This window comes from Chrysochloris asiatica, unplaced genomic scaffold, assembly GCF_000296735.1.
Source record: "Chrysochloris asiatica unplaced genomic scaffold, ChrAsi1.0 scaffold00180, whole genome shotgun sequence".
In the NCBI taxonomy this organism is placed as follows: Eukaryota; Metazoa; Chordata; class Mammalia; order Afrosoricida; family Chrysochloridae; genus Chrysochloris; species Chrysochloris asiatica.
In genome coordinates this window covers 4,896,601-4,921,083 of record NW_006408698.1, presented here as the reverse complement: position 1 = coordinate 4,921,083, position 24,483 = coordinate 4,896,601, and the positions used below count along the sequence as shown (strand labels likewise).

General features: G+C 35.7%; 1 protein-coding gene across 1 annotated transcript in view; it reads right to left on the bottom strand.

The window, feature by feature from the left end:
* The window catches only part of DIAPH2 (diaphanous-related formin 2), a 1,391,152-nt gene that overhangs the window by 1,023,707 nt on the left and 342,962 nt on the right, over positions 1–24,483 (bottom strand). Inside the window, exons 6-7 of the mRNA XM_006872015.1 lie at positions 352–426; positions 192–261 (exon numbers count right to left, since the gene is read on the bottom strand). Of these exons, the coding sequence (XP_006872077.1) occupies positions 192–261; positions 352–426 (145 nt within the window). The remainder of the gene's footprint in view (positions 1–191; positions 262–351; positions 427–24,483) is intronic.

Genomic DNA, 24,483 nt, shown 5'->3' with positions numbered 1-24,483 from the left:
TGTGTGATTTCACAAACCTACCAATAGAGACCCTGTGAAGCAAAATATAGATTAAGCAACTATTTACTTCATACAGAGGAAGACCCTGTTGTAAATCAAGTAAGCACCCACTAGAGTATCTGTTTTTATACTCGCATGCTGTTGGACAAATTCTCACCTTTTGTGACAGTACAAAATTGACCATTACTTACCTTATTATTCATAAATGCTTTGAGGCACTGAATAACTTTATACTGATTCTTCTTGTCAATATGTTCCTGCCTAAATAAAAACATAAAAAAGGAGAAAAATTTATTAAGATATGCTTAATATTTTCCCCTTTGATAATGTTTTTTTAGTGTTTATACTTACTGTTTCTTGTCCAGAAGCTTTTCAAGTACATCCAACAAAAGTCCAAGACCTTCATGGCCAAAATTGTTAACCCAACTAAAAAAAAAAAAAAAAAAAAGATGTATAAATAAGTTGGTATTATTTATTTCAAACATTAATATCCAAAATGAAATTTTACAGTACAAATCTTATAATCCTTAATATTGCGTGCATTCATTGCTTTCTACTCCATTGATTCAAGAATTGACACTGATAGGATGACTTGGAGATCTTTATCTCAATCCAAGATCTTTTTTTGTATTTCAGATTGCTCATTATACAGTGCTGTTGGTTGTTTTACACTCTTCATGTATTTATTCCTGAATCTACAAACCAAAATTTTCTTCCCCTGCTTCCATCCCCCAAATGAACTCCTGCAGTGGTGTAAATACCACTACCAGCCTCTTAAAAGTTTTACTTAAAAGTTGGCATAGTTTTTGATACTCCACTTTTTTCTCTTTCGCAATTATGTTGTTCATTGATTCAACAAATATTTATTGAGAGCTGGCTTAAGTATTAGGCCTGTTTTATATATTAAGGATACAAAAAGCAACACAAGAAAGCATGCTGGCAAAGTAGAGAAGATGATCTGAATGTGGTAGGAGGCTAGAACACTGAATATGTGGACATTGGTATGACTTTCCAAAATGACTTCCACTTATGCCTCCCTCACACCTTTTCATTGTCTCTAACTGGTATGGCGCTGCGGGTCAATGCACTGGAGTGAAAGGTCGGTTTGAACTGCAAGGTTGGCAGTCAAGCTCAATACCGATCTTCGGAAACCCTATACAGGGTAGCTATGGGTGGGAACCGACTCGATGGCACTAACCTTTGTTGCTGTTGTTGTTGTTGTTGTTAAGTGCCATCGAGTCGGTTCCGACCCATAGTGACCCTGAACAAGGTTTCCGAGGCTGTAAATCTTTACGGGAGCAGAAAACCTCATCTTTCTCCCACGGAGCAGCTGGTAGTTTCGAACTGTTGACCTTGCGGTTTGCAGCCCGATTCGTAACCACTACGCTATCAGAGCTCCTTACAGCAACATTCTGGAGTTCTGGTGTGGTGTTGCAAGATATGATGCACTGCACTGCAAGGTCACTTTAAACTGTTAGGCGGGCAGTCAAAACCCACCAGACACTCCTCAGAAATCCTATACTGGGTCACTATGGGTCGGAACCAACTCGACTGGCACTTAACAACAACACTAACATACTACTTTACCTAAGTTATCTCTCCTTCAATATATATTGAAACTGAAAGCTACACAGCTTCTCTTATGAATTTTACAGAATGCCAAATGAAATTCATTTAACTACTATCATCTGTCCCAAAATTACTTACTGGACAACCTAATAGATTTACAACCCTATCTTAACATTCTGAACTACCTTCAACCTACCTTTCACAACTTCAAGACTTACACCACAGTTCCAACAAAACCGGACAAAAATTGTCTTTCCTGAAACCTTCCCTGCTTTGGCTTATTTATTCTTTCTTCCCAGAAAGGTACCAGAACTTCACCTCTCCCAAATCCTTAAAGGTACAGGCTTTGATTGTCAACGTCTCCATTAATGTGGCCCCCTACATAAATCCTCCAACCAAACATGAGTTCTTTATATTCTAAACTCCCATTTATGTGTACTTATTTTCTTACACTTGACATTATGATTTTTGACACACGTGTCTTATCCACCATTTCTGAGTAATAAAATCTCTGAAGACAGTCATAAAATCTTAGTTATTTTATGATAATATGCTTTAGGAGAGTGCTTTATATAAAATTACATTGTTGTTGTTGTTAGTGCCTTCAAGTAAGTTGCAACTCACAGCATACTGCAGAGTTTTCACAGGAGCACCTGAATCTGTATAGGATTTTAGAGGAGCAATGCAGTGCTTGTCTTACAATGCACACCAGAACTTTACAGATGAGTATGATCTTCTAGTTAATTGCCATCGAGTCAGTTTATATATGAGTATGTTGCTGTTCTTGTTAAGTGCCATCCAGTTGGTTACAAATCATGGCAAACCCTATACAGGGTTTCCAGGGAGTGACTGTTCAGTTTGAACCACTGACCTGATGGTTTGGACCAAACCTGTAGTCTGGTGCTTATCCTACAATGTCATACCAGGACTCATTTATCAATATTCTTGTTGTTGCTGTTAAGTGCCGTTGAATCAGTTCCAGCCCACAGGACCCTGTGTAGAGTTTCCAAGCAGCACCTGGTGAGCTCGCACCATCAACCTTCTGGTTCAAAACAGATTTTCAGTCTAGCACATTTACACACAGCACCACACCAGTATTCCATATTTAAATATGTTGTTGTTGTTAAGTGTCGTTGAGTTGGTTCCGACCCATAGCGACCCTGAACAGGGTTTCCAAGGCTGTAAATCTTTACGGGAGCAGATAGCCTCATCTTTCTCCCACGAAACTGTTGGTAGTTTCGAACTGCTGACCTTGTGGTTCGCAGCCCGATTTGTAACCACTATGCTACCAGAGCTCCTATATTTAAATATAGTGAACAAAAAACAAGTATTTGTCAATTCAAATTTCATAACATTTATTGGCTTGTGTGGTTAAGAGAAATTAGCATCAATACGAGTAATAATAATGTGCATTTGTCCAAAGATTCTCAAATAACTCAAGAACTTCACAAATATAAATGAATACATAACAGACTGTTGTGAAAATTAAAGTCTATATCCTAAATATTTAAGCCACTATTTCCATGCCACTGACTTTCACATCTACCAAAGATAAAGCTTATCAACAAAGCAAAGACTTAAATTTCTAAGAGAATATCAGTAAAACATATATCAGTGAATAAAATAGATTAAAAAATACCTCAAATATTCAGAACCAATCACAACCACAAGACATATAAAAACTCATTTTGAACAAATTCTACTTTAATTTTCATTTGGGAAATGAAAAATCAATATGGCATTGTAATGATAATTGGCAGCAAGCTACTATTCAATTGGGGCATGTAATCATCCTGGGAAATGAGCTATTTTCTTTAAAGACTCTCCATAATCAGTGGGGTGGTGGTAAAAGGATAAAAGGACATCAACTCTAAGAATAATGGGCTGTATTAAATCTATCACAGACAAAAATCAACGGATATCATTACAGCATAATATAACTTACAGCAACCTTAAAAGAATAGGAATCCTGGGCACATTCAAATATACCAGCCTCAATATCTGCTATGGCATTTGGAAAGAGTTTTTAGAATCTATGATTTCCGTGAATTTAGCACTAACAAATTGATTTTTAAATTCCAAATTTGTTTCGTATTCTCTTTGCAATTAACACTATTAAAATTATCAAGGTTGTTTATTTCTTGGTTTAGGAAAACATTTAATACAAGCATATGATTTATATTTGTTCACACACCACAGACTGCTTCAAATTATGGCACTTCAATTTTATTCAGTCATAAGTACTGTTGATTTGGGGGGGGGGGAAGAATATAATCATGAAAATCAAGTGAAAGAAGGCAGGGCTTATTTACTACAAACTATAAAGTGGAATCTTGGTGTAGCACTGGAGGATAATCACTGGACTGCAAACTGCAAGGTTGGTTGTTCAAACCCACCAGCAACTCCTGGAAAATACTACACAGGGACCGAGTCGAGGTCACTTAACAATAACAAACAACAAGGAAGTGAAAAGTCTTAATATTTTAGACCAATGGGCAGAGAAGGCCAAGTAGGAGTCATCAATAATTTCAAAGTTCTGAAATCGGAGCCGAAAAGAAACCTTCTGGTAGAGAGATAAAATAATTATGATGTATGCAGTATGATGCCACTGAAGACTAAAAGGAAGACAAGTTGGCAGCTAACAGACATACTTCAACAACCCTTTCTCTAGTCAGCACCATTCTGTGTCTTTCAGGAATCAAATACTTTGTGAATAAATGAATGAATAGCGATAACTGTGAAATGATGAAACAGTTTAAAAACGAAATGCTGGCATCTGTATATGGGCAGGAGTTTTGACACTGAAACATCAGAAGTAAGGATAAAATAGTGGTTTTTTAAAGTAAGCTTCCCAAAACAAAAGCATCTGGGGAAGTGTTAGAAATGCAAATTCTTGGGCCCCGCTCCAGACAAACAGAATCAGTAACTTTGGTAGTGGGGCCATAAATTTGCAAAGGAAAGAGCTTCAAAGAGTTTATAGAAAAATGAAATTAAAAGATAAAAAGATTACAACTTTTTGAAACTCCCTTGTCTTATTAATTACATATTCCTCCAGGAGATTCTGATGTTCAGTTTAGTTCAGGAACCACGGCATACAGTAGTTGGCTAGGGAGTGGGTGAAGATTTTCTCAGGTGAGACTCGACCCCAGAACTCATAACTGCTTTATAAACTCTCCTTTACTGTGCCATACTACGCACTCCCACTGTCACAGAGCACAAATCAGGAGTCCAGTCAAATCAGGAATATTTGGTATATTTTACAGAGAATGCAAATTTCAGCTAACTTATTCAGTATTAATTGGAACATTTAGCAATATAGAAATGCAGCTAATGACTCAATTTAAAATCTAAACAGCAATTTTAGATCAAGGCAGGTAAAATTTCAGTAGCATATCAGATCTGAAATAAGAAATTACAGTTCAAAACGGACTTCAAAGTTTATGTAAGACATAGAAGAAAAGAATACTGAAGAACTAGACAAAAGAAGTGTGAAGGAAAATGATCTTTCATTTCATAACCATCCTATAACACACGTTATGTTTAAAATTTATTTTCTATTGAAATATGACTTTGAGTCCTGGTGTGGCACTGTAGGTTAATGCGATAGACTGGTATGACAAATGCATACAAACATATATAATCAACACAAACAAGATACAATTTCCATCACCCCAAAATAATCCTCATTCTCTTAGCAGTCAATTCACTTTCCCCAACTCCAGTTTGTAGAAAATGATTCCTATCTCTACAGTTGTTGTCGTTGTTATGTGCCTTCGAGTCACTTCCGACCCACAGCGACCCTGTTTAGGGTTTCCAAGGAGCGACTGGTGAGCTTGGACCACTGACCTTGTGATTCAAACAGGCTTTGCAGTTGACAGCATTAACAAACAGTGCCTCACCAGAACCCCATCCCTACGGTTAGTTGTGCCTTCTCCCAAATGTTAGATAAGTAGAATCATATGATATATAGCATATTGTGCTGGTTTCTTTCACTTAGTATAATTCTTAAGATAGTCAACCATATTGGTGAACATATCAGATGTCCATTCCTTTTTACTGTATTGATGTATCACAATTTATTTATCTATTCATGATTTGGTTTCCCTCCATTATTTCCAAGTTTTGAGAAATAGCAGTAAAGCTATAAGAGATACTCACATGTAAGTTTTGGATAAATTGAATCACCCAAGCAAAATCAACAGAAGATCAGTCAGGAGGATTGATATATGAATGAGAAAGAGGTTAGGGTTAGGTCTATAGATTTAAAAAAGAGCCAGGGAGATGCTAAGTTAAAAGCCAGGGAGATGCTCTAGGGCGGGCAAGAGAAATACCCATTCTGAGACAGTATTTTCCAATGATAAAAGACTTGACATATATATATGAAGCATCCCTGGTAGAAAAGTGGGTTATGCATTGGGCTACCAACTGCAAGATCAGTAGTTCAAATCCACCAGCTGCTCCGAGGACTAAAGATAAGACTTTCACACAACCACCACCACCACCACCATTATCATATATATATAAGGGATCCAATATCTGGTACATTTTTCAAGAAGTTAAACATTAAAGTCCCTCATCCACCAAGTTTATGTGAAAATGAGAAAAAGCACTTCACCATCCAACAACGAAATACACTAGTATACCATTAGTGGTATAGTTTAACTTCATAAACTTTAGAGAAATATGGGTAAATGTTAATCACATCCTTATGGTACTCTAGCTGTGCTATTTCTGAAGTCCTAGTGTGGAGCTGTAAAATAAACATTTGAGCACAACATCAGTTTGAATGACAAGGTCTGCAGCTGAAACCCACCAACTACTCCTTGCAACCCTATATATGAACACTATGAGTCTGAACCGATTCAAAGGCATTAACAACAATAACAAGTTGTATTATTTATGATCAGTCACTTTACCTCTTCAAGTTTGCATTCTTATTTTCAAAATAGGGATGCGATTAGTACATACACCTCAAGAAGTTTTTGTGAGGACTAAATGAAATACAAGGTCAGCGGTTCAAGCTCACCAGTCGCTTGAAAACCCTATATAGGGTCACTATGGGTGAAAATCAACTCGACGGCACTAAACAACAACAAAATGAAATAATGTAGGTGAAACAACACAGTGAAGTCAATATTAACATATTTTTGAAAATGTTGAAAACTAAATCCTTGAATGCTCTTTAAATATTCTAGTCCAAAATACATTATGATTGTTAAACATATATTAAAGAATTATTTTTGATGATACTGACAATTAAAAACTTTTTGTTGTTTTTGTTAAGTGCCATCGAGTCAGTTCCAACCAATAGGGATCTTGTAAAGAGTTTCCAAAACAGCAGCTAGTAAGCTTGAACCACTGAACTTGCTGTTCAAACTGATTTAGCAATCCAGCCCATTAATCCACAGCGCCACACTAGGACTTGTTACCATCCATTTAATTACAAATATTCTAATTCATATGAAACGTACAGAAGAATCTAAGCATATATTGTTGTGAAGTGACTATTGTTAGTTCTGATTCATGACAACCCCAAATAGGGTGGTTTCCAAGGAACAGCTAGTGGGTTTGAAAGGCGAGCCTTACGGTTAGCAGTCTAGAGCCTATCTTACAGTGTCATACGACTAGATTCTGATTAATTTATCTTAGAAATAAGACTTTATATTTTAAATATTTAGTGCTTATATTACTTCGTGCATTTTCTTTAATTTGTGATTGCTATTCAACTTGGTAAGGAGCTCTGGTAGCGTAGTGGTTAGGAATTTGCCTGTGAGTCACAAGGTCAGCAGTTGGAAACTATCAGCTGTTCTGTGGGAGAAAGAGGAGACTTTCTGCTTCTGTAAAGATTTACAGCCTCGGAAACCCTGTACAGGGTCACTATGAGTCGGATTTGGCGCCACGGCACATAACAACAATTCAACTTTGTAAGGAGCTCTTGCAGTGCAGTGGTTAGGAATTGGGCTGCGAACCTCAAGGTCAGCAGTTCGAAACTACCAGCTGTTCTGCGGGAGAGAGATGAGGCTTTCTGCTCCCTTAAAGATTTCCAGCCTTGGAAACCCTTTGCAGGATCGCTATGAGTCGGAACTGACTCCACGGCACATAACAACAACAACAACAATTTAACTTTGTGCATATTTAATTCTAACTGTATTTGGGGGTAGTGAATTCACATTACAATGTTGTTGTTGTGAGCCGTGGAGTCGATTCCGACTCATAGCGACCCTGTCTGTACAGGGTTTCCAAGGCTGTAAATCTTTATGGGAGCAGAAAGTCTCATCTTTCTCACGTGGAAAAGCTGGTAGTTTCGAACTGCTGACCTTGAGGTTCACAGCCTGATTCATAACCACTACACTACTAGAGCTACTTACAATATTCAATGATCATTACAATTGTAGAGAGTTAAAAATAATACATTTATAGTAAATCAATAATCCTGACAGAAAATATCATATCAAAATATATGAACACTAAGGTTTTAAAACAAATCTATCCCAAGTCTTCAGAACTTCTGACGTCATTATCTTTAAAGGGCTCATTTATACTGATCAGCATGCTGGGCGGGGGGGAGAATCGTACATTTAATACAAATATCAGAAGATTGATTTCGCCATAAATCAAATAGAAAGCAAAGTTATCTCCCTTTCTAAGCTCTCCAGGGCAAAATAAATGGGTGAAGCTCTCTATAACTTTACCTATTGTAGGAGAAAATAAAGTTCTGCTCTTTCACAGATAAACATAAAGGAAAACAATTCATAGCTTTCAAAAGCCTCAACCTTTTGTGCATAAATTGGAAATTCAGACTCTGAATTATATAGTTACTGTTCACGTACATGTAATTTAAAATCAAATATTGAGTGGACAAATGAGTTCATTATACTGTACATAATATAAACATAACAGCAAATACTGTCTGCATGTGCATTTATTACTAGATGGCTCCAATTCACTTCTACCTTTCAAAAGTATTAAAGCTAAAATTCGAAAGTTCTGTACCGAGTCCCATGGCCTCCTGGCGTGGCACTGTAGGATCAACACTGGACTTGGAACCGCAAGGTCAGCAGATCATACCCACCAGCTGTTCCTCGAAATTTCTATACAGGTTCGCTATGAGTCGGAATCAACTCAAAGGCACTCAACAGTAACAACATATGGAGTCCCATACATTGTAAAGGCAACTGGTTTCATGTGAAGGAGTTAAATATTAGTCATGTCAACCCTTTGTCACTGTTTATGCATTACATAAAGGTTACTATATAGAAGGTAATGTGCTCTGTACAAAGGAATTTATTTCAAATGGTGTTCTATTACCATGTGTAATTGCATAATATACCATAACTAGAACATAAAATAAAATGAGTGATAGTTCAAAGTTTCTTGGGGAATTCAGAAGTGAGTAAAAGTCTAAACATGAAACGAAACTTCAAAGGGTTGAAGAGATTTTAATAATTACTGTAGATGGTGGGCATTTTTGTGTTATTATTTTACACAAAACATCTAATTTTAATATCACTGCTGCAAATGAAATGTTTTAAAATGCATTTAAAACTAAATTTTGATTATATGGTTATTAAAACCAATGCATAACTCTATTCAGTTAGTATAATGTGCTTCAGTTTATGATTCAATATTCATAAAAACAGCTAAAAAAAAACCTCAGTGTTCTGAGAATCTTTAAAAGATAATTTGCTGACTCTTCTGACAAAATGGAGGACTAATCAGGCACACCCTACAAGGACAATCTATAAAAAAGACACAGTACACCAAAAGTAAACTGACACAGATGAAAATTCTGGAAACCTAAACTTCAGAAGAAAGGTTAGAGAAGTAACAGGGAGACTGACTGGTGAATGTCTACCCAGATGTGGCTTGGCCATCTTGGGAGCAGCTTTGGCAACAGACAATCTGGCAGAACAGGTTCATACAGGCAACTGGAATGGTGCAATTCCTTCTTTTTTCTTCCTTCTCCCCTGCCAATCCCTTGAATTTTATCCAGTCTATCTTGCTTTTGTTTTTCCTCTTTGTCTTTGTTTTTCTTTGCTTTTGTTTTTCCTCTTTGTCTTTGTTTCTCCTCTTTGTCTTTTCATTTCCCTTATTTTTTACACCTTTTGGTCCTTTTTTACTAGTCTCTACCTCTTTTCATCTTTTTTCTCACTGGTCATCCTTTTGCTTCCTCTCTTATTTTTCTCTGGGTTAGCTTCATTTACCTATCCTTCTTGTCTCCTTTTAATGAATCTTAATTTCTTCCTCTTATTTTCTCTCTTATTACTCTTTTTGATAAATCCATTTTCCTGTCCCTCTTTTGTCTTTACAGTTATTATATTCTATTTTTCTGACTGCTGCCTGTTTTTATTTCTTTCTTCTTCTTTTTTTTCCCCTCTTTATTATTTTGTCTTTTCATTGCTGCTTCTTTTTTTACTTATTCTATTTTGTTGTGTTTTCTTCTGTGCATGTATGTGCTTACACGTGTGTGTGAGAGAGGGGTTTTCTCTTTCACAACTGACAGGAAACAGCAACTGTGCCCATACAATGCAGTCACAACCATACCCTCTGTAGCTTTACCTACTGGGCAAGAGTCAGTACCAGCTGCTACACCAACTGATCCAAGACAGATAGCAGCCAACACTAGCCAAACTCACCCTAAACTGAGGTGTACACTCTTTCATTCTCTAATTACACCCACAGGAGGCAGTTGGTGAGTGCCTAAGAATACATCAACATACAATCATTAAATACAAATACAACAACCCCACAATGTTGTATTGTGGCTACAACAGACAATTTAAGTTCACACAAAGAAACAAGGAAGAATGGCTCAAACAAATGATTAAGATGCTGAGTAAGTAAATGCTCAGAGGGAAAAAATGTGATGAAACTGAAGGAAAAAGAATTGAAAAGAAAAATATTTTTGTACCTTCAAAGACTGACAGAAAGATTAAGGAAAGCAAGGCGAACACGGGGGCGGGGACTTTACAAGAATTCAGGAAAACATTACAAGAACAAATAACAGAATGAAATGCAAATTGTGAAACAATACAAAATGTACAATTAGAAATCCAGATTAATTTTGAGATTTCAGAAATAGACAAATACATTGAAATGGCAAAGGAGTAGATCTGAAGCAATGGAATTTCAAATTAGCGAGCTTGAAGATGAATCTCTTAAAAGAAAGGGAAGGAAGGAGGGAGGGAGGGAAGGAGAAAGGAAGGAAGGAAGGAAAGCCTAAGAATTACATGGGGCACCACGAAGAGGAACAACTTAAGGGTGACTGAAAGTCCAGAACAGGGAGAGACAATGAAAAGTATGGAGGAAATTGTCAAAAAGTTATTGGAATACAACTTTCTAACATCATGAAAGAGGAAAAGGTAAGCAAATAAGAAGCTAAAAGAACCTCAAACAGGATAAATCCCAAAAGAAAATAGCCAAGACATATCATAACCAAAATCAAAGATAAAGAAAAAATCCTAAGAGCAGGTTTAGAAAAAATAAAAGTTACCTAAAAGGAGACTCAAATAAGAATAAGCTCTGAGATGGAAGCAGAGATGAGGACACAGAGAGACACAGCAGATAAAGACTAGACACATGAAAAGAGAAAGGCTATACAAAGGAGGCCAGGAGACAGGCTTATAGAATGTGATCTTTAGTTGTTTAAATTATAATACATTCCTAAGTGTTTTTGTGTACATCCAAAAACAAACAATCAAACAACAATAAAAACAAAGGGACTAGAAGCAAATACTGTTGAATGATGATGAATAGAGGGGATTGTAATCATTGACTGCAATGTAACAGTGAGTATAAAACCGATGTTATCCTATGTAGACTATCATCACTCAATTCACAATAAAAACTTAATAGGAAGAAAAAAGAATAAGCAATGATTCATCAGCAGAAACCATGTAAGCAAAAAGACAATGGAATGACATTTAAACATAATGAATGAAAAAAATTGGCAACCAAGAATCAAATACTCAGCAAAGTTATCACTGAAATATGAAGGCGGAATTAGGACATTTCCTGATAAACAGAAATTAAAGGAATTTGTAATGACCAGACCAAATTAAAAAAAATATATATGAAAGGTGTTCTTTGGACTGAAAACCCATAACAGCAGGCAACAAACTGAGATTACCATACATGACATTACAACCCAGAACAAAATCCAGATACATAAGTATTTAAAGTAAAATAAACCTACAAGACTGAAACTAGGGAACCAGTGATAAATCAATTTATAATGAAGTCAAGTATAAAGCGAAAACAGGGACTAGTATAAAGAACTCCCAAATGACAAGAAAGTCAAGTAGATCATAAGATTAAACATGCTGTTTGGAACGAGGGGGTAATCAATAAATTACAGGGTAACCTCAAAGAAAATTAATACACCTGCACAACAAAGTTAAAAGGAGGAAAATCAGAAAGATTTAGTAAATGTTAACACAACAGAAATTTAAAAAAAAAAAAAAAACCGAAAACCCCACAAACAAAATGAAGTCAGTGCAGACCATGTGTAGAACAAGGAAACAAGCAGCACCTGGGAGGGTGGGGGGTTGGGTGGGAACATACAGTAAGCTGCAAGCAATCAATTCATGTCTGTTGATAATTATACTGAATGGATTAAATGTGCCAGTCAAGAGACATAGCAGAACAGATAAGAAAACAGGATCCTTCAATATTATATCTACAGAAGACATATCAAAATTATGGAGACAGTCCAAATGCCTATGAACAGAAAAATGGTTAAACAATCTTTGGTACATGCATATATGGGAACACTACACAATGCTGAAGAATAACAAAGAATCTGCCAAATACCTAACAACATGGACGAATCTAGAAGACATTATGCTGAGTGGCATGAGTCAATCACAAATGGACAAACGTTGTATGAGACCACTATTATATAAAGTTCAAAGGTTTCTTGATAAAAGAAACACTCTATAGTGATTACAGAGGGAAGGGAGAAGTTAAATTATTTACAGGCTAGAGGGTAGACACATATGAGTTAATGTGGGAGAAAGGGCAGACTACAATGCAATAATAAGGAGGTTAGGAGAGGATAGACAAAGGTAGTGGGAGACACAGTCAGGAATGCCATCATTAAGTGAATAGAAGTAAAAATTGTTAGTACATGGAGGAAGTAAAATCATTGTAAGGAAGTATATAATTTGTTAAACGTAAAACTGATGATCTGCTCTGCAAATCCTTGCTCAAGTCACAAAAAAACTTTTTAAAAAAGAGATAAATTTGTTCAGTTGATTCATCTTCATACATCTATTATCAATATATATACATGTAGTAAAAAAAAAAGGGGGGGAGACTAGAACGTGTTTATACTACAACTGACTATTTCCACTCAGATTTAGCTACATGAAAGTAACCACAAAAACTTTGTTGTTGTTGTTGTTAGGTACCATTGAATCAGTACCGACTCATACTGACCCTGTGCACAACGAACGAAACACTTCCCGGTCCTGGGCCAAACTCACTATCATTGCCACGCTGAACCCACTGATGCTGCCACTTTGCCAATCCAAAAAAGGGCGTCTTCCTCTTTTTCTCTGACCACATTACCAAACATGATATCCGTCTCCAGTGACTGGTCCCTCTTGACAATATATTCGAAGTATGAGAAACGAAGTCTGGCCATCCTGGCCTCCAAGGAACACTCTGGCTGCACTTCTTCCAACATGTTTCTATTAGTTCTTTTGGCAGTCAATGGCACTTTCAATATTCTCCTCCAACAGCATAACTCAAATGCATCAGGTCTTCTTCTATGGTCATCCTTATTCACTATCCAGCTTTCGCATGTATATGAGATAATTAATTGAAAATACCATGGCTTGGGTATGTGTGCTATCATTTCCTTTGAAACTGTTCACCATTAGCTATCTCTGACCAATTATAACATATTTATTAGATACAAAATTTCCATATAAAAATATATGTGCAAGCATACCTTTGAAGCAAGATATTCACTGACCCCTTTATTTCATCTGATTCAAAAGAAATGTTTAATAAATAATTTTTTTCAATTATGCCTCACATGGTTTTTGCCTTCATATTGAGACAGATTGCACTCTCCTTTAAAAACACCAAAAAAGAGACATTCCATCTTTTCCCATTATAATTCTATACTTGCTTAAGATGATTTTATCTGACTGCTTTTATTCTCCCCATCAGGAATCAAGCGAAAAATTCTGCTCTGTTTCATGTTCCTAATGCATAAGAGTTCCTTCTAAAGGATGAAATGTGTGATCTTTCTAGTTACTTATATAAAAGCAACTTCCTCTAATATATTTCTAAAAAGCTGTAAATGCATAAAGTTTATAAAAGGAGTACTAGTGTGGTGCTATAGGATAACCACTGGAGGTGGATAAAATCAACAGATAAAATCAACCACAAAGGTGGCAATTCAAACCCACTAGCCACTCCTCAGAAACCCTATACAGGATTTCAGTGAATCAGAACCAATTTGACAGGACTTAACAGCAATCAACAATGAGGTAAAAGTAAAAATCTCTTGAGGGTAATATTTTAAATAAAACAATCCCTTTGAAATAATGTAAAAATTTCTAAAGATTAAAATCAGTGTCTTCCGCGGTCTAAATTACTTTGGATAAAATGTGTTGAAATGTCTAACAAATGAAATAATAAAGACTATTTTCCTACCACCACTCTTTGCGTCAAACTGCAAGTCGTTTGAACTGCAAGGTCGGCGGTTCAAGCTCACCAGCCGCTCCTTGGAAACCCTATGCAGGGTCGCTATAAGCCGGAACTGACTCCAAGGCACTTAACAACAACAACAACTCTTTATAATTATCATTAGGTCAGTATAAGATATTGTCCTCCATCATAATTGTTGTTGCTAAGTGCCGCCTGCAAGTCAACTTTAATTCAAAGGGACCCTGACCCTGTAGAGGGTTTCTGAGGAGTGGCTAGCAGGTATCAACCACAGACCTTGAGCATAGAACTCCAGTGGTTAACCCTACAGCTCCACACCAAGACTACAACTAGGTAACAGTATTGGGGTAAATAATTTTTAACAATATGAAAGAGAGCTAAAGGTATATTTACTACTTAGTTTGAAATGTTAATCTAATTACATTATGGTAGTTACTAAAATTGCCTTCATAGTGATGTAACCAGTCAAACATATAATACAGGCAAACTTGTAGCATGGTAACTACACAAGAAAATTGTATTCATTTATTTTCTTACACTAAGTAATACACTTAAAACTTTATCATGCACTCCACAGGACATCTAATTTCTTCTAATTTAGTGGAATTTTGTTAAAATGAACTTACTACAAGAAATCACATTCTGAATCTATAAACCTTGGATATTAAACAGAACTGACATTTAGTTTATCTTTTGTGAATAAGATAATTAAAAAGTTCTTTGAATGCAAGTAAAAAAAAACGAAGGCATCAGCATTTACCAGCCTCACATTTCCTTTTTTTTTTTTCCTAAACAAATTTGTATGTGATACTGTCTGATTCTGGTGGGCAGCAGAGAAGCTAAATGAATTTTCTTTCATAGTGACAGGGGTAAGGAGAGTTGAAGGGTAATTACTATTTGATGACTGAACAACATAAATGCAACAGTCCTTCTCACCTACCAGGTGCAGTTTCAAAAACATATAATTAAAGACTCATTATAGAGTGTGATAGCTACATGGGCACAGATCAAAGACATTTAATGTTCATGAATATTTTTAGCACAGAAAAATGGCAATCAAATCTAAAAAAGAATCATTTTTATAGCTCCTCAGTATAAATGTCCAAAAAAAGTTACAAATCTCACTATTTCATGTTACTGAATGTGATCTGTATTGGTATTTATTTTAATCTTTACTGGTTTAACTTTATGTAATATTTTAAAAGCTTATTCACTCCAAATTGGGAAAAAAAGCATGGCAACAGATCTGTGTTAGAAGAAGTTCAGCCAGAGTGCTCCTTGGAGGCCTGGATGGCCAAACTTCGTCTCTCATCCTTTGGACATACTGTCAGGAGGGACCAGTCGCTGGAGAAGGATATCATGTTTGGTAAGGTGGAGAATCAGAGAAAAAGAGGAAGACCCCCAATGAGATGGATTGGCCAAGTGACAGCATCAATGGGCTCAAGCCTGGCAACAATAGTGAGGTTGGCCCAGGATCGGGCTGTGTTTTGTTCTGATGTGCTATGAGTTGGCACCGACTCGATGGCACCTAACAACAACAACAATCACATATATACCTGCATACACATATATTCAGTCTCTCAAACAAGCAAAACATAACCCAGCACTATTGTGCCAATTATTGTTTCTGGCAACTCCATGTACAACGAGTACAACAGGTCTTCAGAAGGGTTTCGTGGCTGTAATCTTTACAGAAGCACACTATGGGGCCTTTCTTCCACAGTGCTACTTTGTAGGATGGAGCTGCCAATCTTTCAAGTGCAACTCATTTGTGCCACCCAGCAACATCCACATGCACTTTTAGTCACTGGGAAATGCCTTATTATAGCTAATTTTAATGAACTTTTTTTCAAAACGTAATTTCTGAGCAATGAATATTCAAAAGCTTTAACAATTTATCACTAACTTATGAATTGTTACAGCTTATATAAAAAAATTATACCAAATATGCTAGTTGCTTTTCTATATCACAGGGGTGTGAACCCTAATGGAGACCCTGGGTTACACAAATGGTTAAAGAAACAAATTGTAAACAAAAATGTTGGCAGTTTGAATCCACCCAGAGGAGGAATTCACAAGAAAGGCCTGGCAATCTAATTCTGTAAAATCAACCATAAAAAAATCTATGGAGCACAGTCTTACTTTGATACACATGGGTTGCCATGAGTTAAAATCAACTCCAGGGCAGCTGTTTTGGTTTTCGAATAACGATATAACAATAACAACAAATATGTACATGACATGTAGACAAAATCTTTACAGGATTAGCTGCAATATAACTATCCTAATAAAAGAAATATTACCCTTATACTATTTTCAACCTGGCTTACACTATTTTCGAAAATATTTAGACACATAGCTATGTCTGAACAGTAAGCATTTACAAAGGATAAATCTTTGAGAACACATAAATTGCTTTTTAAAGAAAACTGACACAACTCTGACCTTCATACTGACAAGGACTCTTTTTTGTTGTTGTTTTTTCAATTACAAAAGTAAAAAAGTTAAAATGTTGAAGACAAACAATTTAAATCAATAACAGGGTTTTATCTTCATTTACAAAAAGTTCTCCATGAAATAACCTTACTGGTGTTAAATCAGATTAAATCACCCCATAATAGGTTCTTCATTTTATATATGAGGAATCTAAAACAAGTTTAGTAACTTGTCTTAAGTCATAAGGATTATTAATGACAACAGCATGATTAAAATCAAGCACACCTCAATTTTTATAGGTGCTGTAGGATAAAGCGCTGAACCACAACATCAGTTTGAGCCACAGGCTGGGGGTTCAAACCCAGCAGCCGTGCCTTAGAAACTCTATACAGGATGATCATGAGTTGGAACTGACTTGACAGCACTTAACAACAACTAATATAAAATCATCAATTAATTGTTAAAAGTATTCATGAGCAAACATTGGATGAAACCTAAAATTTACTTTAAAATATCATCAGTGGGTATATTCATTAATTCATCAAGGGATTTGTTGTTGTGTTTGTATTACTTGTTCTGGGTTTCATCTTCAATGCAAGGGAAGCTTTAACAAAATACCAGAAACATTACGGATAGCCCAAAAGTATATTCTATTTCCCATATACTGATAAACAAAATATTTACTTCTCCTGTACAAACATCATTATCTATAAACATCCAATTTGACAAATGTAATAACTGTTCATTTATATTTGGCCTGACACAAAATACAAGTATTAGGAATCACCTGGAAAAAAAAGAGCCACTCACCAATGATCTGGAAATAAAATTCATTGGTTAGCCTTACTTGCATCCTTACCAGCAGGAATGACATGGTAAGCCTAACTTCCTGGACTTCTCTCCCCTTGTGCCTTGCTTTATTTATTTTGTCTATACTGCATTTTTAAGAAACTCAGTGAATCTCTTTTAGCTGGAACAATAAGAGACTTCTATCAAGTTGAGCCTCCAAGTGTGAGGCCTGAATTAGCCTACTGACAAGAGAAATGTGAACACAATGTAAGAGATACTGTAAAATGGAAAAAATTTGCAAGTAGGATGAACAAGAAATGTCAATAAAGACTCTAAATGTTACAGACAGGGATCAGAGCCAGACCTTAAATGGATGGATTAATTTTCTAAGACAAAGACCCTAAGAAGAGACTACTTTTAAAAACTCTCTAATATGAGGTTGAAACCTGTTGTGAGTCCACAAAAACAAAAAGAACCTTCAGCATCATTCTTATGTATAGCTCTAGAGTATATGCCCAGCACAGTGTTTATTTACCTACATATTAACAGGCTTCTGACATTTTCAGTCATACATCAAAAAAGCAATCTGTCTATTCAATTTCCTCATGCATATTAAAACTACTAAAATTAGTAACCTTTACTAAGCCAACTTTTCAACATACTTTGAAAGAGTTGGGAAAAAGCATTAAGGTGTACATTAAGAATGAATCAAAATATTGCCAGTAACAATATTAGGACAAACGATTTATAAAATTTGAAATCATTATTATAATCATTTGTGAACAATAAAAAAATAATCGCACACACAAAAATTAATAGAAAGATAACACAACACATTCTGCATTGTATTACCAGGAAAAAAATAATAATGAATAGGTATATTGGCAGTTTTTCATTTTTTAAAAGGAACAAAGTATGACATAAGGTCAGAGAATACACCTAGGTCAATGTCTCATAGCACAAAGAATTAAATTACTATGCCATTTTAAATAAAGCTCAGAAATCTACCCTTACAGACACTACAAAATTGTTACGCATTTTCTGTATTAAAGAAAAATTCATTAACCTTTAATATACTTTAAATGATGGAACCATTGCAGCAATCTGACAATGGCTAAATTGCTACCTCAGATGATGAAATTTATAACTGAATTTTCTTTAAAAAAAAAAAAAAATCTGTTTAACTATATTCTTAAAAGTTTCTTCATGAATGAATATTGAGTATGTCAATTTAAGAAATGATCTCCAAGAAACTCTTTTGGATTCAGGTATTAAGGGAAGTATAGTAAAATACCCTTAACACATTAAAAACAAACAAAAACCTTAATGCAATACTCAGGCAGTATCCTCCAAAATAGAATTAGACTCACTATCCGTATCTTTAACAGCACAGCAAGATACAAAAAAGTGCTAGCAACTACAAGTGGGGTGATTCTGGGGGTTCAAAGGCTTGAGATTCATATTCATATGGCAAGGCATGATGTGATATTACTTGAAGCTGACTTACTTTTAAAATGTATGCTATTATAATGCAATTCTGCCTTCTCTATTCTGCCTTCAATTATTCAATCTCAAAAGAACAATTTCCGATTAAACTGCTTGATGTGAGAAGTCTGTCTATCTACAGGTTTGCTGACAAAGTAGGAAATCTCTCCAAATTAGCTGTCCATTATCTAACACCAATTGAACAGCTGGGGTAACAAAGCAAATCCAGTCACCCTGTGCATGGGGACCTTCTTACACTCTACCCCACAAGAAGACCTACAGTCCAAGTGCTTCCTGGCATCTTGTGATTATCAGCAATGCAACTCCTATCAAATGTCCAGTTGCAATGATAATATATTCTTGGGGTGGAGGGTAGGGGTGGTTAGCATCAAGGACAATTCTCAATTATACCCTGGGTAGCAAGACAGACTACTAGAAAGCTGTATACCAGTACCATTACTCTAGGTCTTAGCAGAAACATCATGACATTTAAAATTTTTTAAACTCAAGTTCCCATATAAGAAATGGACATTCAAGATAAACCTCTATGCTATATAGAAAACTATCAAGAATTTATTCTATTGTGTTGTTTAATATCCCTCATTTAAAGAAACACAGAGAAACAAATTCTCTGTCTTCAGCATTAGGAAGAATGTCTTGCCTGAAAACCAGATGCACTGTTATTAATCTGAGAGCATCCATGTCTCTCAAAACTGTACTTTTTTTTCACCATTGGTTGCAAAGAAATTTGTAATTATTTTATACTCATATCAAAACTAGGCTTTGACCTATTTTGTTTTTTGTTTGTGTGTGTGTTTGAATGTGTATTTTAAAATACCACTCTCTTTTTGTTTACTTGGAACTTATAATTTTAAGTATTTTAAATGTAGATGTCATATTACCTTGTCTTAATGATGGTAAGACATCTACATGGCTTATTGTAAGGTAGCAACACTGCATGTTCAAGTGATCAGGTGGTAGTAAGAAAGAACCACATAATGACAATTAGAGAACCTCTGCATATCTAAGATGTTAGTAAAATTAATTCATGTCATTCAGAACTTGAAAATAATTCAAATGACATTTATAAGCATTTTCTTCCAAAGACTAATTTCAATTAACTATGGAAAAAGAAATATAATACATGTTTTTAAATGGAAAGTAGTCTTCCACTAAGAAATCAATTTAATTAGTGTTGCCAGATTCTGCTGCTAGACTGTATATACCTTCCTGTGGTGCTGTAGGATAAGCACTAGACTGGTAAATCCAAGGTCAGCAACTTAAATCTACCAGCAGTCTAAGAAACTCTATACAGGGTCGCTATGAGTTGGTACCAATTTGCTGACACACAAAACCACCACAGCACAAATGAGCCCTGGTGGTGCAGTAGGCTAAGCATTGGGCTGCTAACCACAAGGTCGGTGGTTCAAACCCATGAGGCCCTCCAGATGGGAAAAATGAAGCGGTCAGCTCCTGTAAAGATTTACAGTCTCAGAAACTCTATGGAGTCATTCTAACTTGCCCTATATAGTCACTGTAAGTCAAAATCTATGGAATAGCAGTTGGCTCATAAGTACAAGGCAAGTAAGGAGTTTCTGCTTACTTTGGATGATTTTTTTAAAAATATGTTACTTGGTATTCTAATTTAAAACACAACATTTACATGAGAAGATGTATTTTCTTGCTGGAGCTTATAAATATCATATAATAATAAAGTAAAATGCCAAAAACAAAGCTGAGCTCTATTTTCTCCCACTAAAACAATACTTCAGAAACTTGGAACAGTATTTGCTGTCTCTAATCCTTTAAAAATAATATAGGACACATAGATATAGTTTGCTTCTACTCTGAGTTATAAATTGGATGTAGCTTTAAGTCAAAATTGTGTTTTGAAACTAATATTGTATTATGAAAAATTCGAAGTTGCTTAATATTTATAGTGCCAACTTAGTGAAATGAGGTTGGATATGCTTGATGTTCATTCAAATTGTTGCCCAAGATTTAAAAAGAAAGTGTATAAACTGACATGGCTACAATGAATTCACTATTTTTCAATTCTAGGGATAAATGTACTAGTAGTCTCCTAAGATGATTTATGCATTGGAAAGCTAAAGCAAACACATTTAAAATACCAACATTGACAACCCTGCTTTAGAAATACTGCTGATAAGGCTCTTATGAGATGCGCTCACAATTTTAAGTTCTGTTCACATTTCTGAACTGTAAAAAAATTGTTCCCATTATTCAGCTTTTCATACATTGTTGTTGTTATTGTTAAGTACCATGGAGTCGGTTCCGACTCATAGTGACCCTGCACAGGGTTTCCGAGGCTATAAATTTTTACAGGAGCAGAAAGCCTCATCTTTCTGCCGTGGAACAGCTGGGAGTTTCGAACTTTCGACCTTGGGGTTAGCAGCCCGATTCGTAACCACTACGGTACCAGAGCTATTTTCATATGCAGTCTCTTGCAAAAAGTTCTAAGACTATTGATCTGCACCTACTTTTATATTAATTTCTTAAGAAGTGAATGTAGCAGTTGACTTGCCAAGCTTTTAATGAGTTTACTACAGGCAGCTTAAATAGTTACTAACACCCATAATTCAGAAATTGCTTTAAATTCCTAATTTGTATTACTGTCAAGAGTCAACTATTTTCATTATAATGATTATGCTAAAATGCCTATTTTTAATACACTATAAGAGTATGTTTAGGAGCTCTGGTAGCGTAGTGGTTACGAATCGGGCTGCGAACCTTAAGGTCAGCAGTTCGAAACTACCAGCTGCTCCGCGGGAGAAAGATGAGGCTTTCTACTCCCGTAAGGATTTACACCCTCGGAAACCCTGTACAGGGTCGCTATGGGTCGGAACCGACTTGACGGCACTTAACAACAACAACAACATAAGAGTATGTTTAAATACCAAGTAAATGAAAATAACAAGTATTCTAGAAGTAATGCAAATGTCTGCACATTTATAAACTCTAAAAGATGTATTCACCTGGATGGAAACACTGGCTGAAGAAGAGATCATCACAGAAGGTAAACAGAGATACTCCAGTCCTGGTGTGAGTGCTGGTATGGTGCTGTGGGTTAATGCACTGGACTGCAAAGACATTTAAATCTTAAAGTCAGAGGTTCAATGACTTGGACTGCAAAGTCTCTTTGAACCACAAGGTAGACAGTTGAAGCTCACCAGCTGCTCCTTGGAAACCTCATAGGGAGGGTCACTATGGGTCACAGCCAACTTGCTGACACTTATAAACTGTAACAACTTTAAGTTTGGCAGATAACTATATCCCAAGCAAAACAGAAAACAAAGCAGTTTCCTAGCAGGGTAAAATCCTCCTAGAGCTGTAAGGCAGTTTTAGCAATTCCTCAGAAAAGAACCCAATGTAATTGTGAGATTACAAATACATTGTTCTTGTATATTTTATTTTATTTTTTATCATTAGTTGTGAAGCCTTAATAACAATGATTTATTGCTACATATTTCTTTGATTCTTCATAAAATGCATTACCAAATACCTGATATAGAACCATAGGATAAGAACCACAAGAACCATAGGATAAGAACCATAAAAACCATAGGATAAGAACTAAACCCCAAGGTCGATGAACCACAAAGTGGTGTTTCACACCCACCAGTCACTCCTCAGAAACTCTATATAAAGTCACTAAGAGTCAGAACCAACTTGAAGGCACTTATTAACAAACAACACATCCTATACTGTGGTGGCTGGGTTTAAATTATCCAAACTCATTGGTCATTTCTTGGCAAGCACTGCTTCCTTTCACAAACATAGCTTCCTTTCAGAAAGGAATATGAGTGAAACGCTGTAAATATAATACTCCATATTAGAAATCACACACAGACCATGGTATAGGGAAAGTCAAATGCAATTTGTGATGGCAGATTGGGATATATTTTATAGCAAAAACACATGGATTTTTAGAGTACTAAATAGTGTTCCAAGCATTCAATTTCATTAATTCACCAAGCAACTGAAAAGACTATTGTGTAGAGTCTGCTATGTTGTCTATAGCTTATGAATATAGTTTAAGTCAAACCAATAGATTTCATCGCTCTGAAAAATAAGTTAGCTTCATTCTGTTTCCCTGATTACATCTCTAAATGCATGGCCACAAAAACTGCCAGATTAATGCAAATTCATTCCCCCGACTGGAAAGGTTGGAAGCATAGGTTGTTATTGATGGCGGGTCAATAACTACATCAAATCACACATTACTGTATAAAAATTGCCCAGTACCAGCCATAATGAAACAAATAAGACGGGGAAAGGGTCCCTTCCCCAGAGGAGTCTAAATCTAACTGAGAAAAACATCCATGCATGCATGAAACTATTATAAAGCACAAATAGGTACAGGTGAACATATGCAGAAAAATTAAATGTTGAAGAAATGTATAGTAAGGAAATGATTTTAGATGTGTCGGATAATGATGGCTTTTTAGTTGTTATTAATATTTGCCTTTAGCAGAAAATAACAATGACTTTCTCAGAACCTTTATCTTCTGATTAAATGCCATATGAATTTGAAACTAACAAGTCTCCTTTGAGAATGTTCAACAAAGCTATATATTGTATACACAGACAAAAACAAAACAAAAACCTAGGGGCTGAACACAAAAAGGCTAGTTAAAACTGTGGTAAGGGAAGAAATCAGCCATGAGAGAACAAATGCTCATGTTCCTTTGAACATCAAGTTTTAATGATACTTATATAACAGAGATTTAAGAAACAGCTTTCTTTAATAACTTAAAAGATATTATAAATATCTACGTGGAAACAGTTAATAAGACGTTTGTAAATGAAAAAAAAATCACAATGCTAGGAAATCTATAAAATTTTTGGTTTATTATTTGAGTCACTCTTAAAAATATTTCTAAACATTAATCTGGTTTATATTGTTGTAGATCCAATTCTAACTCACAGAGACCCAATATAGAATTTCTGAGGAGTGGCTGTTGGGTTTGAACTGCGGACCTTAAGGTTAGCAAGCCAGTGCTTACCAAACAGTGTCACACCAGGACTCCAATTTGGTTTCAGTAGTAGAGGCAAAAGGACTCGAACTAAGCACAAGAAAACATAAAAGCCTTGGAATTTTAAGGCTTTTATGGGTTAATGCGCTAGACTGCAAAGTCGCTTTGAACTACAAGGTCAGTGGATCATGCTCACAAGCTGCTCCTTGGAAACCCTACACAGGATAGCTAAGGGTTGGAACCGATTTGATAGCACTTGACAATACATCTCAATGTAAAGAAAGCAAAACTCCTCACCATTGGACCAATAAACAACACTCTTATCAACAGAGAAAAGATTGTAGTTGTCAAGGACTTCATTGTTCTAGAATCAACAATCAACACTCATAAAAGCAGCAGTCAAGAAATCAAATGGCATATTTCATTAGGCAAATCTGCTGCACAAGACCTTTTTAAAGTGTTGAAGAGCAAAGATGTCAGCTTGAAGACTAAGGTGTGCCTGACCCAAGCCATGGTATTTTCAATA